Below are 16,006 nucleotides of genomic sequence, written 5' to 3'. Positions count from 1 at the left end.
CTAATCTCCGCTCCTGTAAAAAAAAAAAAAACCCTTTGAGCGCACTTCCAATGAAGTGTTTATGTCACCTAATCCGCTCCCGTAAAAACCCTTTGAACGCCATTCCAATGAAGTGTCTACGTCAATGGAATAGATGACAAGGGAGGGCATTTAAGTAATTTACCAAATGAGAGTGGTCTATGTAAGCTGCCATTGTTAGAGAGATATATACCCAGAGAAAGATCAGTGCATTCTTATCAAAGTGAGAAAAATGATGACGATGGGGAAGAGATCGGCTCTCTTGGTGGGGTGCAACTACCCCAACACCCCACAACAGCTGCATGGGTGCTATAACGACATACAAACAATGCATACTCAGCTCACTAACCGCTTCGGCTTCACGAAGAAAGACATCAAGATCATGATTGATGCACCAAACTCGCCAGTGAAGCTGACGGGGATAAACATCGGGAGGGCGCTTGTACAAATGATCTATGAAGCTAAGTCTGGAGACACCTTGTTCTTCTTCTTCAGTGGGTTGGGGACGTTGGTTCCAGCAATAGTATGCCCTGGGAACGATAGCAGTCCAGCGATAGTCTCTTGCGATTTGGATATGATCAAGGGTGAGAAATGTTCCTAGACTTGGTGTATAGTCGGCCTTCCACCATCCATTCCTAGACCACTGAAATAGTGTTATTGTCTATGAGAGGCAGTGCACTTCATTGATATCCATTCGGGAATGAGTGCGGATCGTCTGTTTCCCGGAGGCAGGAACTCCCTGCCTCCAGCGTTTTCATTGGTCCACGTCACTGTAAGTTCCACGTCGTCAGTTTTTTTTTAATATATTAAAAAATATATATTTAATAAGAAGTATAACGGAGACGTTAGACACGGGAACGGACTGGCTACTCCCCATGCTACCGGCCAATGGCTAGTGGCCAGTGCTATCATGTGTTTCATCCATGCTGTCCATCTATTTTTATAGATAATTTCATGGTATGAATTCAACAATGACGCATATCCCAATCTCGAGTGGACCACATTGCAGGAAACAGTGTTGAATGAACGTGGACCATTAAAAAAATTTTAAGAGCCATACAAGTGTTTGATCAAGCTGATCTTTGTTTTTTCCCTTCATCTGGGTCTGTACAATCTAATCAACGTATTTGAAGTCAAATAAAGTCAAATAAACAGTACAGTGGGCCTTAGGAGAATTTTAATGGTGGATATACAATCACTACTGTTTTCCTGTGATGTGGTCCACCTGAGATTTACTTACCTTTCATTTTTATTTCTTTTTTGAAAACAGCCCTAAAATGACCCGTAAAAGTGGATGAACGAAATGGATGAAACACATACATAATGGTGGGGCCCACTGAGCACCGACCATAGCCACCGGGCTGGTGGCAGGGGAGTAGCCAATCCCTTTCCGTCGGACACGGGACGCGGGTTTCCTGCCAAATCCTTTTGCAGTAAAGTTCCTGCCCAAGGATTCTGGATGGGCCCACCGTGACGTTTGTGATAAATCCAACCCATTCACCCATTTTTAGATATCATTTTAGGACATTATACCAAAATTAAGGTGTATACAAAACTTAAATGGGCAACACAAAAAGAAACAGTGGGGATTTAGCAACCACCGTTGAAATATTTATATGGCCACAAAAGTTTTGTATCTGTCTAATTTTTGGGTATTTTCACTTCATCCCGGTAAAAATGATCTTATAAACGATTTGGATGGCATATAAACATCAAAACGCTTAGGAAGGTTTCAACGGTAGGAATTTCTTTCTCCACTATTTCATCTTGTATGCCCCGGTTGAGTTTTCGATCATCCTGATTTTTGGTTACATGTCCTAAAATAAGATCTAAAAATGGATGAATAGATTGGATTTCTTATAAACATCACGGTAGACTCCACCTTACATCCCAACCCTGGAACTTCCTACAAAAGGCTTTCCCCCGTTAATCCACGTCTGTTATACGGTTTTCATTCGAAACGGATTTGTTACTCCCCTGCCACTCGGTGCTATATAGGCTTACCATGATGTATGTGTTTCATCCATGCCGTCCATCTATTTTACTAGTTCATTTTATGGTATGAGAACAAAATTGAGGTATAACCTAATCTCAAGTGGACCACATTACATGAAACAGTTTTGAATGAAGGTCGACCATTAAAAACTTTTTGGGGACCATAAAAGTTTTGAATCAAGCTGATCTTTGTTTTTCCCTTTCGTCTGGGTCTTTATGACCAAATAAACAGATTGGATGTCAAATAAACAATACAGTGGGCCTTAGGAGGACTTTAATGATGGATATCCGATCACCATTGTTTTCCTGTGGTATGGTCCATATGAGATTTATATCCCTCTCAATTATGGGATGAAGCCCTAAAATTATATGTAAAAATAGATTAAAGGAATGGATGAAACACATACATCATGGTGGGGCCCACAGAGCACCGACCACCACCACCGGGCTGGTGGTAGGGGGAGTAGCCAATCCGTTTCCGTTTTCATTTGGGATTCAGTGCTCCGTGGGCCCCAATACGATGTATGTGTTTCATCCATGCCGTTCATCTATTTTTCCAGATCATTTTATGGTCTGAGAAAAAGAACGAGGTATATCAAAATCTCAAGTGGACCACATTACAGGAAACAGTGTTGAATGAGCGTCGACCATTAAAAACCTTTTTAGGGCCATAAAAGTTTTGAATCAAGCTGATCTTTATTTTTTTCCTTTCATCTAGGCTTGTATGACCTAATCAAAAGATTGGATGTCAAATAAATAGTACAGTGGGCCTTAGGAGGATTTTAATGGTGGATATCCAATCACTATTGTTTTCTTATGGTGTGGTTCATCTGATATTTATATACCTCTATTTTTTTTGGATAAAGCGCTAAAATTATATGTAAAAATGGATAACCACCAGCCACCGGGCCGGTGGCAGGGGAAATAGCCAATCCGTTCCCGCGATCAGTTACCTTCTATTTGAGGATTCAACGCTAAGATTAATTAAATACCGAGACTGCTACTAAAGTGATGTCACCTAGTTATGTGGGACCCACCATGATGTATGTTTTGTATCCACACTGTCCATCCATTTGGAGAGATCATTTTAGGGCATTAACTAAGGAAAAAGTTAGATCCAAAGCTCGAGTGGACCCCACCACAGAAAATATAGCCCATATGCCGGCCAATAAAAACTTCAAAGGGTCACAAAAGTTTTCCATCAAGCTGATATTCGTGTTTTCCCTTCTTTAATGTCTATGTTAACTTAAGGTCCACTGTGATTTTTATTTAAGTTTTCATTTAGGGATTCAGTACAGAAGTTGAGTAGCGAGACTCATTACTAAAGTGACGTCACGTAGTTATGTCGGTCCCACCATGATGTATGTTTTGTATCCACACTGTCCATTCATTTGGAGAGATCATTTTAAGGCATGAGACAAAGAAAATAGGGTTCCATTAGATAAAGTTACAGATTCTCGAAAAATAGGGTTTTGCTTGATAAAATGACGAGTTTTCGAATAAAGTGACTTGGTTCCACTAGACAAAGTGATGATGCTACTGTGCAAAGTCAGAAGATTTCACCAAATAGAGTAGCGACTTGCCAAATTAAATGACGGGGTTTCAATAGACAAAGTGACGGGTTCATTTGACAAAGTGATAGGGTTGCAGCACAAAGTGACTGGGTTGCAGCACAAAGTGACGAGGTTGGAATATAAAGTGATGGGGTTCAATAGACAAAGTGACGGGGTTGTAGTATAAAGTGATAGGGTACAGTAGACAAAGTGACGAGGTTGCAGCACAAAGTGACGGGATATAATAGGCAAATTGATGATGTTGCAGTACGAAGTGACGGGGTTTAGTAGACAAAGTGAGTACAAAGTGATGGGGTTCAGTAGTTGCGATACAAAGTGACGGGGTATAATAGACAAAGTGACGAGGTTGCAGTACAAAGTGATGGGGTTCAGTAGACAAAGTGACAAGGCACGGTAGACAAAGTGTCGAGGTTGTAGCACAAAATGACGGGTATAGTAGATAAAGTGATGATGTTGTAGTATAAAGTGACGGAGTTCTAGACAAAGTGATGATGTTGCGGTGAGGGCTCGATGAGCAAAGCTTGGGTTTGCGCAAAGTGACGGAGACAAAGTGAGGGGGTGAGAGACAGTTTGCGAAAAGTGACGGGGTACAATAAACAAAGTGACGGGGTTGGACGGGGTTGCAGTACAAAGTGACGGGGTTCAGTAGACAAAGTGACGGGGTTGTAGTATAAAGTGACGAAGTTCACTAGACAAAGTGACGATGTTGCAGCATAAAGTGACGGGGTATATTAGACAAAGTGACGAGGTGGTAGCACAAAGTGACGGGGTACAGTAGACAATGTGACGATGTTGCAGTACAAAGTGACGGAGTTTAGTAAACAAAGTAACGAGGTTGCAGTACAAAGTGACGGGGTTCAGTAAACAAAGTGATGAGGTTGCAGTACAAAGCGATGGGGTTCAATAGACCATCAGTAGACAAACTTTGTATTATAACGTTGTCACTTTGTCTATTGAACCTCATCGCTTTGTACTGCAACCTCATCACTTTGTTTACTGAACCCCGTCACTTTGTACTGTAACCCTGTTAGTTTGTCTATTAAACTCCGTCACTTTGTACTGCAACATCGTCACATTGTCTACTGTACCCCGTCACTTTGTGCTACAACCTCGTCACTTTGTCTACTGTACCCCGTCACTTTGTGTTGCAACCTCGTCACTTTGTCTAGTGAACTCCATCACTTTATGCTACAACCCCGTCACTTTGTCTACTAAACCCCGTCACTTTGTACTGCAACTCCGTCCAACCCCGTCACTTTGTTTATTGTACCTCGTCACTTTGTACTGCAAACCTGTCACTTTGTCTACTGAACCCCGTCACTTTGTACTGTAAACCCGTCACTTTGTCTACTGAACCTTGTCACTTTGTACTGCAACATCATCACTTTGTCTACTGAACTCCGTCACTTTATACTACAACATCATCACTTTATCTACTATACCCCGTCATTTTGTACTACAACCTCGTCACTTTGTCTACCGTACCCCGTCACTTTGTCTAGTGAACTCCATCACTTTGTACTACAACCTTGTCACTTTGTCTACTGAACCCCATCATTTTGTACTGCAACCTCGTCACTTTGTCTATTGTACCCCGTCACTTTGTACCGCAATTTCGTCACTTTGTCTACTGAACCCCGTCACTTTGTACTCACTTTGTCTACTGAACCCCGTCACTTCGTACTGCAACATCATCAATTTGTCTATTGTACCCCGTCACTTTGTGTTGCAACCTCGTCACTTTGTCTACTATACCCCGTCACTTTATACTACAACCCCGTCACTTTGTCTATTGAACCCCGTCACTTTATATTCCAACCTCATCATTTTGTGTTGCAACCCCGTCACTTTGTGCTGCAACCCAATCACTTTGTGCTACAACCCTATCACTTTGTCAAATGAACCCGTCACTTTGTCTATTGAAACCTCGTCATTTTTTTTGAGAAGTCGCTACTCTATCTGGTGAAATCTTCTCACTTTGCACAGTAGCATCATCACTTTGTCTAGTGGAACCAAGTCACTTTATTCGAAAACTCGTCATTTTATCAAGCAAAATCCTATTTTTCGAGAATCTGTAACTTTATCTAATGGAACCCTATTTTCTTTGTCTCATGCCTTAGAATGATCTCTCCAAATGAATGGACGGTGTGGATACAAAACATACATCATGGTGGGACCGACATAACTACGTGACGTCACTTTAGTAATGAATCTCGCTACTCAACTTGTGTACTGAATCCCTAAATGAAAACTTAAATAAAAATCACAATGGACCTTAAGTTAACATAGACATTAAAGAAGGGAAAACACAAATATCAGCTTGATGGAAAACTTTTGTAACCCTTTGAAGTTTTTATTGGCCGGCATGACTCCCTCCACTGTTTCTATGTTGGGGTCCACTTGAGTTTTGGATCCGATTCGTTTTATGGCTCATGCCCTAAAATGATCTCTCCAAATGGATGGACAGTGTGGATACAAAACATACATCATGGTGGGTCCCACATAACTAGGTGACATCACTTTAGTAGCAGTCTCTCTATTTAATTGATCTTAGCGTTGAATCCTCAAATAGAAGATAGCTGATCGCGGGAACAGATTGGCTATTCCCCCTGCCACCGGCCCGGTGGCTGGTGATTATCCATTTTTACATATAATTTTAACGCTTTATCCAAAAAAAATAGAGGTATATAAATATCAGATGAACCACACCATAAGAAAACAATAGTGATTGGATATCCACCATTAAAATCCTCCTAAGGCCCACTGTACTGTTTATTTGACATCCAATCTTTTGATTAGGTCATATAAGCCTAGATGAAAGGAAAAAAACAAAGATCAGCTTGATTCAAAACTTTTATGGCCTTAAAAAGGTTTTTAATGGTCGACGCTCATTCAACACTGTTTCCTGTAATGTGGTCCACTTGAGATTTTGATATACCTCGTTCTTTTTCTCAGACCATAAAATGATCTGGAAAAATAGATGAACGGCATGGATGAAACACACACATCATATTGGGGCCCACGGAGCACTGAATCCCAAATGAAAACGGAAACGGATTGGCTACTCCCCCTACCACCAGCCTGGTGGTGGTGGTCGGTGCTCTGTGGGCCCCACCATGATGTATGTGTTTCATCCATTCCTTTAATCTATTTTTACATATAATTTTAGGGCTTCATCCCACAATTGAGAGGGATATAAATCTCATATGGACCATACCACAGGAAAACAATGGTGATCGGATATCCATCATTAAAGTCCTCCTAAGGCCCACTGTATTGTTTATTTGACATCCAATCTGTTTATTTGGTCATAAAGACCCAGACAAAAGGGAAAAACAAAGATCAGCTTGATCCAAAACTTTTATGGTCCCCAAAAAAGTTTTTAATGGTCGACCTTCATTCAAAACTATTTCATGTAATGTGGTCCACTTGAGATTAGGTTATACCTCATTTTTGTTCTCATACCATAAAATGAACTAGAAAAATAGATGGACGGCATGGATGAAACACATACATCATGGTGGGCCTATATAGCACCGAGTGGCAGGGGAGTAACAAATCCGTTTCGAATGAAAACCGTATAACAGACGTGGATTAACGGGGTAAAGCCTTTTGTAGGAAGTTCCAGGGCTGGGATGTAAGGTGGAGTCCACCATGATGTTTATAAGAAATCCAATCTATTCATCCATTTTTAGAGCTTATTTTAAGACATGTAACCAAAAATTAGGATGATCGAAAACCCAACCGGGGCATACAAGATGAAACAGTGGAGAAAGAAATTCCTACAGTTGAAACCTTCCTAGGCGTCTTGATGTTTATATGCCATCCAAACCGTTTATAAGATCATTTTTACCGGGATGAAGTGAAAACACCCAAAAATTAGACAGATACAAAACTTTTGTGGCCATATAAATATTTCAACGGTGGTTGCTAAATCCCCACCGTTTCTTTTTGTGTTGCCCATTTGAGTTTTGTATACACCTTAATTTTGGTAAAATGTCCTAAAATGATATTTAAAAATGGATGAACAGGTTGGATTTATCACAAACGTCAGTGGGCCCATCCAGAATCCTTGGGCAGGAACTTTACTGCAAAAGGATTTGGCAGGAAATCCGCGTCCCCGTGTCCGACGTAAACGGATTGGCTACTCCCCTACCACCAGCCCTGTGGCTGTGGTAGGTGCTCAGTGGGCCCCACCATTATGTATGTGTTTCATCCATTCCGTTCATCCATTTTTAAGGGTTATTTTAGGGCTTTTTTCAAAAATAAAATAAAATTGAGAGGTAAGTAAATCTCAGGTGGACCACATCACAGGAAAACAGTAGTGATTGTATATCCACCATTAAAATTCTCCTAAGGCCCACTATACTGTTTATTTGACTTCAAATACGTTGATTAGGTTGTACAGACCCAGATGAAGAGAAAAAACAAAGATCAGCTTGATCAAACACTTGTATGGCTCTTAAAAAATTTTTAATGGTCCACGTTCATTCAACACTGTTTCCTGCAATGTGGTCCACTCGAGATTGGGATATGCATCATTGTTGAATTCATACCATGAAATTATCTATAAAAATAGATGGACAGCATGGATGAAACACATGATAGCACTGACCACTAGCCATTGGCCGGTGGCATGGGGAGTAGCCAGTCCGTTTCCGTGTCTAACGTCTCCGTTATACTTCTTATTAAATATATATTTTTTAATATATTAAAAAAACTGATGACGTGGAACTTACAGTGACGTGGACCAATGAAAACGCTGGAGGCAGGAAGTTCCTGCCTCCGGGAAACAGACGATCCGCACTCTTCGGGAATATACGGTGGGTGATCGGGTATACATGGAATGATGGTGTATCTCTCTCTCTCTCTCTCTCTCTCTCTCTCTCTCTCTCTCTCTCTCTCTCTCTGATTTCATGTTTTAGAGTTCTAGATCATTGAGACTATGGGTCCCCTGTCAATATAGTCACCTCAAAATCTCTCTAATTTTAAGAGCACATCGTTGAGTCAGCGGCCAATTCTTCATTTGAATGTGGACCGTTGCTATATTTCTGCTCTTTAGTCACTGATCAATGGGTTAAGACTTTCATATATTCGAGATTTTTGGGACTTCAATTATCAGTTATTGGACCATTGGATAAACGGTCTGGACGAAATACCCACGGCCCACGTGTATGGTATTTTTTTTTTTGGTTGAAAAAACGATTCTATTCATTCGCAAAGACTGGGTTACATTCGGGCCTGCCCAGAAAAAAGAACCCGGCAGGCCTATCGTGAGAAGAAAAATACAGAAACAGTAAAGGTAATTACAGAAAATTAGTCCCTGCCATCACAACCTCTAACCGCCCCTAGGCCCACCATATCCAAGAAGAGCAGGCCCCTAACATGCTGGGGCAGCTCGGCAGCAGTTGAGAATTGAGAAGAACGTTGGGTCTTGCTCCCAATTTTGGCCAACGCGTCAGCAGGGAAATTGGCCTCCCTGAAAGTGTGAATAATGAGAATTTGGCCCAACATTTTGAGATTTTGGATTCTCTTGATCCAGTAGCTCCACTTCCATCCCAAACATGAATTCCCATTCAGAATGTTCACTAAAAGCTGCGAGTCAGATTCAATCTCCACCTTATCGAATCCCTGTTGAAGACAAAAAGAAAGACCGTCTAGAATGACCCGAATCTCCGCACACGTGTTTGTACCTAGCCCATATGCAACGGAGAAAGCAAACAAAAAATGACAATTGTCGTTTTTGCAAATCCCCCCACCGCCAGAAAGTCCTGGGTTACCCCTGCTAGAACCATCGACATTAATCTTGACTCAGTCATTATGCGGCCTGATCCATCGCACCACCTTCGTCTGAGCACGAGACTAAGTCGCAGGAACCAGTCCCGGGTGCCTGCTAATGGCCGAGGAGGTTGGACTCTGGGCCGACCTGCCAACACTCCAATCATCCACATACCTCAACCACCAGTCCATCTTGGCAAACAGAGTGGGAAAGGACTCTGATTTGCTGTCAAACCTCGCTGAATTGTGGACTTTCCATACCACCCAGCAAATTAAGAAAGGGGCCAATTTCTGCGCATTTGAAATCTTACCTATCGAAGAGAAAGCGCCATTCCACTGCCCCATCCGAATGCTGAAAGTCGAAGCTGGCAAAATGTGGATGTGGAAGATGCCACCCACGTAACGCCAGAGAGCCTTCGCAATGTAGCTATGGAGAAAGAGATGAGGGATGGTCTCAACAGATTTTTGGACTGGATTCTGAAGCCCACAACAGACGCATGCTGATGCAAGATGCATGCCTCGGGCCTGCACCGCACCGTTGACCGGGACTGCATTCTGCAAAATCCTCCACGCCAGCAAGGAGATTTTTGGCGGCAGCACCCTGTTCCACAAGTATTTGGACCACTCCACAGGCTGAGAAGGAGACCTGTAAATGTTTCTGACCGAGCTGATTGTGAGCTTTCCTGACGAAGCCAACAACCAGAAAATTGTATCAGGGCCGTCTGATAAGCTAAAACCACCCTGGAATAAGTAATCAATTATTCGTTGAGGAAGAAAGCTGAAAACCGCAGAATGAGGCAACGGGCCGCATGGTCCCAGAAAATCTCTGACCTGCATCTCCATCAAGAGCTCTGGGATAGGAGTGACGGCGAGATCCACGAGCGGGCCAAGCCCAGACTAATTTTCCGACCACAGTCAACAAGTTCCCTCTCCTAACCGTCGTTGTGCAATAGGCACCAACAGAGGGAATTGGGATTGAATACGAGTCCAAAAGGGGGAGGCAAAGTAGCATTGCCTATTCAACTCATTTGGATGCAGAAAAGAGGAGTATTTGGCAGCCATGTATGTGCCTCACAAGCTCTCTTTCTTCTCAAAGAGGATGCTCCAAGCCATCTTTAACCGGAAGGCTTGCATGACCTCTTGCAACCGCCTAAAGCCCAGCCCACCTTCATTAAGAGGAGCCGCCAGCCTTTTCCAGTTCATCCAGTGGAGCTTCCTTTTACCTTGTGCCCAACCCCAGAAAAAGTTACAGAAACACCTTTCCAAAGAATTCAGAACCTACATAGGAATATGCGTTGCCACCATAGAGTGGATGGGGACACTTCCCAAAACATGCTTGATGAGGACCATTCTACCTGCCTGAGAGAGAATCCGAGCCTGCCACCCCTGGATACGCCCTTTTATCCTATCTAGTAATGGTTGAAACATACTTGATTTCACTCTACCCGCCGAGATAGGAACACCCAGATATGTAAAAGTGGAGGAGGCCTTGGAAATTCCTAGGACATCCTCGATTGCTCTAACCCTTGAAGGTGTCGTCTTGTCAACGCAGACAAAATAACTTTTTCAACGATTGATGCATTGGCCCGAAGCCTCTTGGTATGAGTCTAGGAAATCTCTAATGACCCGAAGCGAAGTGATGCTCCCATTAAGAAATAGCAGAGTGTCGTCGGCATAAAGGAGGTGGGACACCCGCGGGCAGCCCTTGCGTGTTTTGAACGGGGTGCATCGACCTTGGTCCAATAAGGAGGTAAGGCCCCGACTAAGAACCTCCGCCACGATAACGAACAGCGCAGGGGAGAGAGGATCCCCCTGCCGTAAGCCTCTGGTTGATTTGAAGAATCCAGTCGCCTCTCCATTGACCATCTCCGAGAACCAATTATTACCCCAACCCTTCTCGACCAATTCCACCCACCTTTTATCGAAATCGAACGGGAACAGGACTTACTTGAGAAAATTCCAATCGACTCTATCATACGCTTTCTCTATATCCAACTTGAGAATGATATTGTCTCCCCGGACTTTCCTAGATAAGTCTCTGAAAAGCTCCTGGCTAAGAGCGATGTTATGCGCACACACGAGCCCCTACATGTATGGTATATATCCTACACAACCCGAATCCCCTGCAACTCCTGTAGTTGCGCACACACGAGCTCTGTGGTGCCTACCATGTTATGCGTGTGATTGTGTCTTCATACGTTCACCGTACATCTCAAAATGCAGCCCTATCCAAAACTAAGATGGGCCACACCACCCCCGGCTGATGAACAGATTGGATGGAATATACACACGAGCGGATTAGGTGAGACACCGATCCACCGAGGTGGGTGGGACCCCTGACTGTGGGGCCCGTTGTGATGTATGTGCCTTAAATCCACACCGTCCATCAGTATTGAAAGTTCATTTTAGTGCATGATCCAAAAAATGAAGCAGATTGAAATCTTATAATTTGGACCATACCACAGGAAACAGTAGTGATTGAATCCCCACCATTAAAAACTTCATGGGGGCCAACAGAATGTTTTTTTTCCATCCAACCTATTGATAAGTTCACAAAGATCTGGATGAAAAGACCACAGAAATATCATCTCGATCCAAAAAATTTGTAGCCCACTAGAAGTTTTTAATGGTAGATTACCACTGTTTCCTGTATTACGGTCCACCTGAGATTTGCATCTGCTTAATTTTTTTTTTTTTGCATCATGCTAGCTAAAAATGAGCCTTCAATACGGATAGATGGCATGGATATAGTCACATACATCACAGTGGGCCGCACACTCAGGGGTGGTGGATCTAACATCTCGCCTAATCCGCTCCCCATGCAAACCAATGGCATGGTTATCAGCCTCTCCCTATTTATTCCCTGTGATGATTTTTGGCCCCACGTGTCTTAACTTAGATGATCTAACCTGATAGCGGATTCTTTCATTGCATTTAGAAATAGAAATACTTTTACTAATGTGAACTACTAATCCCCTTCCAGACATTGAATTCCGACATCTAGTCAACCACTTGCCGAAGGATGCAACCTTCACTTTCCTCGCTGACTCATCCCATAGCAGCGGCCTCATCTTCGGTGAGAAAGAGCAGAAGATACCTGATCCATCCGGACCAGAACCCCGCGAAGAGAACCACCGCCTCCGCCCGAAAACCTATCTCAATCCCAATCAATCTTCCGATATCTCCGACATTCAGTCTTCCGATATTTCCGCTCACTTATCGGAGGTTTTCGGGACTCAGGTGACTGCCAACTTCAATTCAGCTAACTCCCAATCCGGCTTCATACCATGTCCCGACGACGACGACAACGGTATCCTACTCAGCGGCTGCAAGCAGATCGCAAATTCGTTTGAAGTGGACAATTCGTATGGTGCTTTCACCAATGCCGTCGATAAGGTGTTGAAGGAGCACCGACGGCCGATAATTACCAATAGGGAGCTGGTCACACTTGCTAGGGCTTACTTGCACAAGGAACGGATCAGGCAAAAACCGTGCCTCTTCTGCAGTGACAAGCATGCTGATGCGCCTTTCCTGGTATACGAGATAGGATCATAGGAAAGAAAGTGTAGCGGGTGATCTGCTGCCCCTATGGAATAAAGAGACACCTACTAGTTTCTCATAGCGTGGAGCAGCTAGTCTGCACGTTGTCTAAGTATTTTATGAAATAAAGAGAGAGGTGTTTCAAAGCTTGCATGTTAGTTGTCTACTTCATCAGTTGTTTCTCTCTGCGTGTAGCGGGTAGTCTACATGTTATGCAATGTAATATCGTATGGAATAAAGAGAAACTTATGTTTGAAGGTTTGGATATTAGTAGTCTATCTAGTTGTTTTCTTCTCTGAGCATATAACAAGTAGTTTATATGTTGTCTAGCTGTTGTATGGAATTGTAGACTTCTCGCTAACAATATTGCAGATAATATTTCGCACAATCATAGCAAACTTTCTAAATAAATTAATATATGATCCACCCAAAAGAACATAGAAAATGAAGATGAAATACATTAAAAAGATATTCAACTCTATCCGGAGCCAACTTACCGCTAGATTGACCAAAAGTGGCTCGGAGTCCCATTTTCGTCGAGTCATTGAACCTGTCATGCCCCGGTTACTAATACTCGAGCACTTGTGAGCTCTACTACCGAGCCGTAGGCGTTACGCAAAATATTACTAACTAATCAAATATTATCAACTATCATAAAGGATAATTGACGAAATTGCTTAACCTTTTAAAATTAATAATCAAGTTAACATATACTCCATCCACTTAACCAGAATGTTTATTCTGTTACATGTATCAAATAATTATTAAAGAAAAATATCAATGACTAGCTTTCACTCTTCTTATCCTGTCGGATAATTTTAATTTTTTTTTGCTTTTTCTTCATACCTTGAAATGATAAGTTCTGATAGTGTGAGCTGTGATGCTTAGAAAGCATTAACACACACGAGTTTTTATATCTAAGAAATCTTCAGAATAAAATCATTTGTAAAACATAAACAATTTTTAGGAAAGTCAAGGCTCTTGATACAGGCATTGTAAAACAACTTTTCATGGAGTTTAACATATATTCAATGCAAAGTTACAAACTGTGTGATATGTAGTTATGCCTGCAACATTTTCACATTTCTAGGAATGGTTATCTTATTGAACTACTAGAGACAATTTTCAATCATTGGCATGCATTCCAAAATTCAATGTAATGTATTCCAAAATTATATTCTAAAATGAAGCACTTATAAAATATCATTCTTCCAGAGACTTATGCATAAGGCAGAATATACAATATAAAACAGTCTTAGAAAAACACTTTGTGTGAGTCGAACTTATCCAGCATGCCATCTCAACTCTGGAGTAGGTCTGATCTTTTCTACTTAATTAGCAGTTAAAAAAGGAAAAAAAATAAAAAAGAAGAAGAAAAAAAAAAGGTCTGATCTTTTCCTCTTTCACCAATCCTCATTTTCTTTCTTTGGTTTGGGCTTTCCTTAGCCCCATATCTCTTCTTGACTAATTTTATCTTTTTCTATCATTGTTTAAACCAATTATTCTACTTATATTAGTACACCAAACAATATGAAAAACAAAGCCCATTGGTGGATCGTAGATTTTAGTACGTACATCCATGGGCGTTCACCTTTTATGATGATCTTTTAATGAGAACATTACTTAAGACCATACAAGGTTCACCAAGTGGGTTGATTTGGTGACCTTACACATGTTGCTATATTTATCCTCCTTTTAACCAGTTGTTTACTCAGCATGATTGTCCTACTTGTATACTAAATCATAGTGCCCAACTAAGGGTACAACATAATTTCAAAATACCTTTCAATAGATGTGACTGGATGACTACTAGTTGGGTTTATTATTATTATTATTATTTATGAAAAGATGGGATCATCCCACCGATATATTATAGACAAAACTGGATTTACAACCAAAGAGGTGGGCCCCAACAAAAAAGATCCGGACCACCAAAGAAAGAAAGAGCCGCACAAAGAAGGAAAAACCAAAAAGCAGAGCACTAATTGCTCCTTCATTCCCCATGACTACGCCTAATGGACCCGAGGCCTGTTTTATCAAGGAGGACCGAACCCCGCACAGGGCGAGGGAGATCAGCAACAATGGAGAAAACCAAGTGGGCCTGAGTGGAGCTCGCTAGTTTAGCCAGGCCATCCGCTGCAACATTCGCTTCCCTGAAAACGTGGGAGAGAGATATGAGCACCCCTACGTAAAGTGTGAATTCGTTCCAGCCAGTAGCTCCACCTCACACTCGCCTGGCTGTTACCATTCAGCAGGTCCACAATGACCTTTGAATCCGACTCCACCTGAACCTTGAAAATTCCTTTCTGCCGACACAACATCAAACCATCCCAAATGGCTCTAAGTTCTGCAATGTTGCTGGAGCCAACGCCGTACCCGATAGCAAAAGCAAACAGAAATTTACCTTCCGCCCCTCTACATATACCTCCACCCCCTGATCTGCCCGGGTTTCCCCTGCTGGACCCATCAACATTGAGCTTGAAACAATCCCCCACAGGGTGGATCCATTTAACCAAAACTGGGACCTTCTTGGACGGGGTAGGAAGGACAATACCCAGAGATTTCATCACCTTACATTCAGCAGACGAATGACAGGGCCAATCTGAATACGCCTAGCTGATTGATTTTAGCCAAGCAACGACTCTGTAAATAACTTTTGAAGTGAGGGCCGCCTTTCCCTCAAATTTTGCTTTGTTCCTCGCCTTCCAGGTTTCCCAAATGATGAACAGGGGAAGAAGCCCCTGCACAATAGATGCCTTGCCCGAAGCCGTGAAGGCACTCCACCACGCATACAACCTTGTTTCCACCGTGGGGTTGGCCTCGATTGAAATGCCTAGTATGGCTCCAAAGTGATTCCATACAGCTTTACCAAGAGTGCTATGAATGAACAGGTGGGTCAGAGATTCCGTCGAAGGAGCCATAGAGACAGTCGGAGAACAACAAATGCATTTGGAGACCAAAGGAACTCCTTTGTCCTGCACTCTGGAGTCCACAGGGACAGCATCCAAGAGGACTCTCCACACGAAGGAAGATATTTTTGGAGGCATCATCATATGCCAAACCCAACGGGCCCAGCCCTTCCTCGGCTGAGATGGGTGAAT

General features: G+C 42.5%; 1 protein-coding gene across 1 annotated transcript; it reads left to right on the top strand.

Annotated features, from left to right (window-relative positions):
• The first annotated feature begins 198 nt into the window (after nucleotides 1-198).
• Nucleotides 199-13,170, top strand: LOC131251040 (metacaspase-7-like). The gene is made up of 2 exons (XM_058251505.1): nucleotides 199-602; nucleotides 12,349-13,170. The coding sequence occupies exons 1-2, from the start codon at nucleotides 251-253 to the stop codon at nucleotides 12,918-12,920; spliced, it is 924 nt and encodes a 307-aa protein (XP_058107488.1). The 5' UTR covers nucleotides 199-250; the 3' UTR covers nucleotides 12,921-13,170.
• The last annotated feature ends 2,836 nt before the right edge of the window (nucleotides 13,171-16,006 follow it).

This window comes from Magnolia sinica, chromosome 7 (genome assembly GCF_029962835.1).
Source record: "Magnolia sinica isolate HGM2019 chromosome 7, MsV1, whole genome shotgun sequence".
Lineage (NCBI taxonomy): Eukaryota > Viridiplantae > Streptophyta > Magnoliopsida > Magnoliales > Magnoliaceae > Magnolia > Magnolia sinica.
The sequence above is the reverse complement of the archived record's forward strand: the minus strand, read 5'-3'. Positions and strand labels throughout refer to the sequence as shown.

What these genes read in the sequence shown, in the direction of transcription:
- LOC131251040 (XM_058251505.1), top strand. Translation starts at nt 251, where the DNA reads ATGATGACGATGGGGAAGAGATCGGCTCTCTTGGTGGGGTGCAACTAC. An exon ending in CGATTTGGATATGATCAAGG is followed by an intron (nt 603 to 12,348) that starts GTGAGAAATGTT and finishes ATCCCCTTCCAG; the next exon opens with ACATTGAATTCCGACATCTA.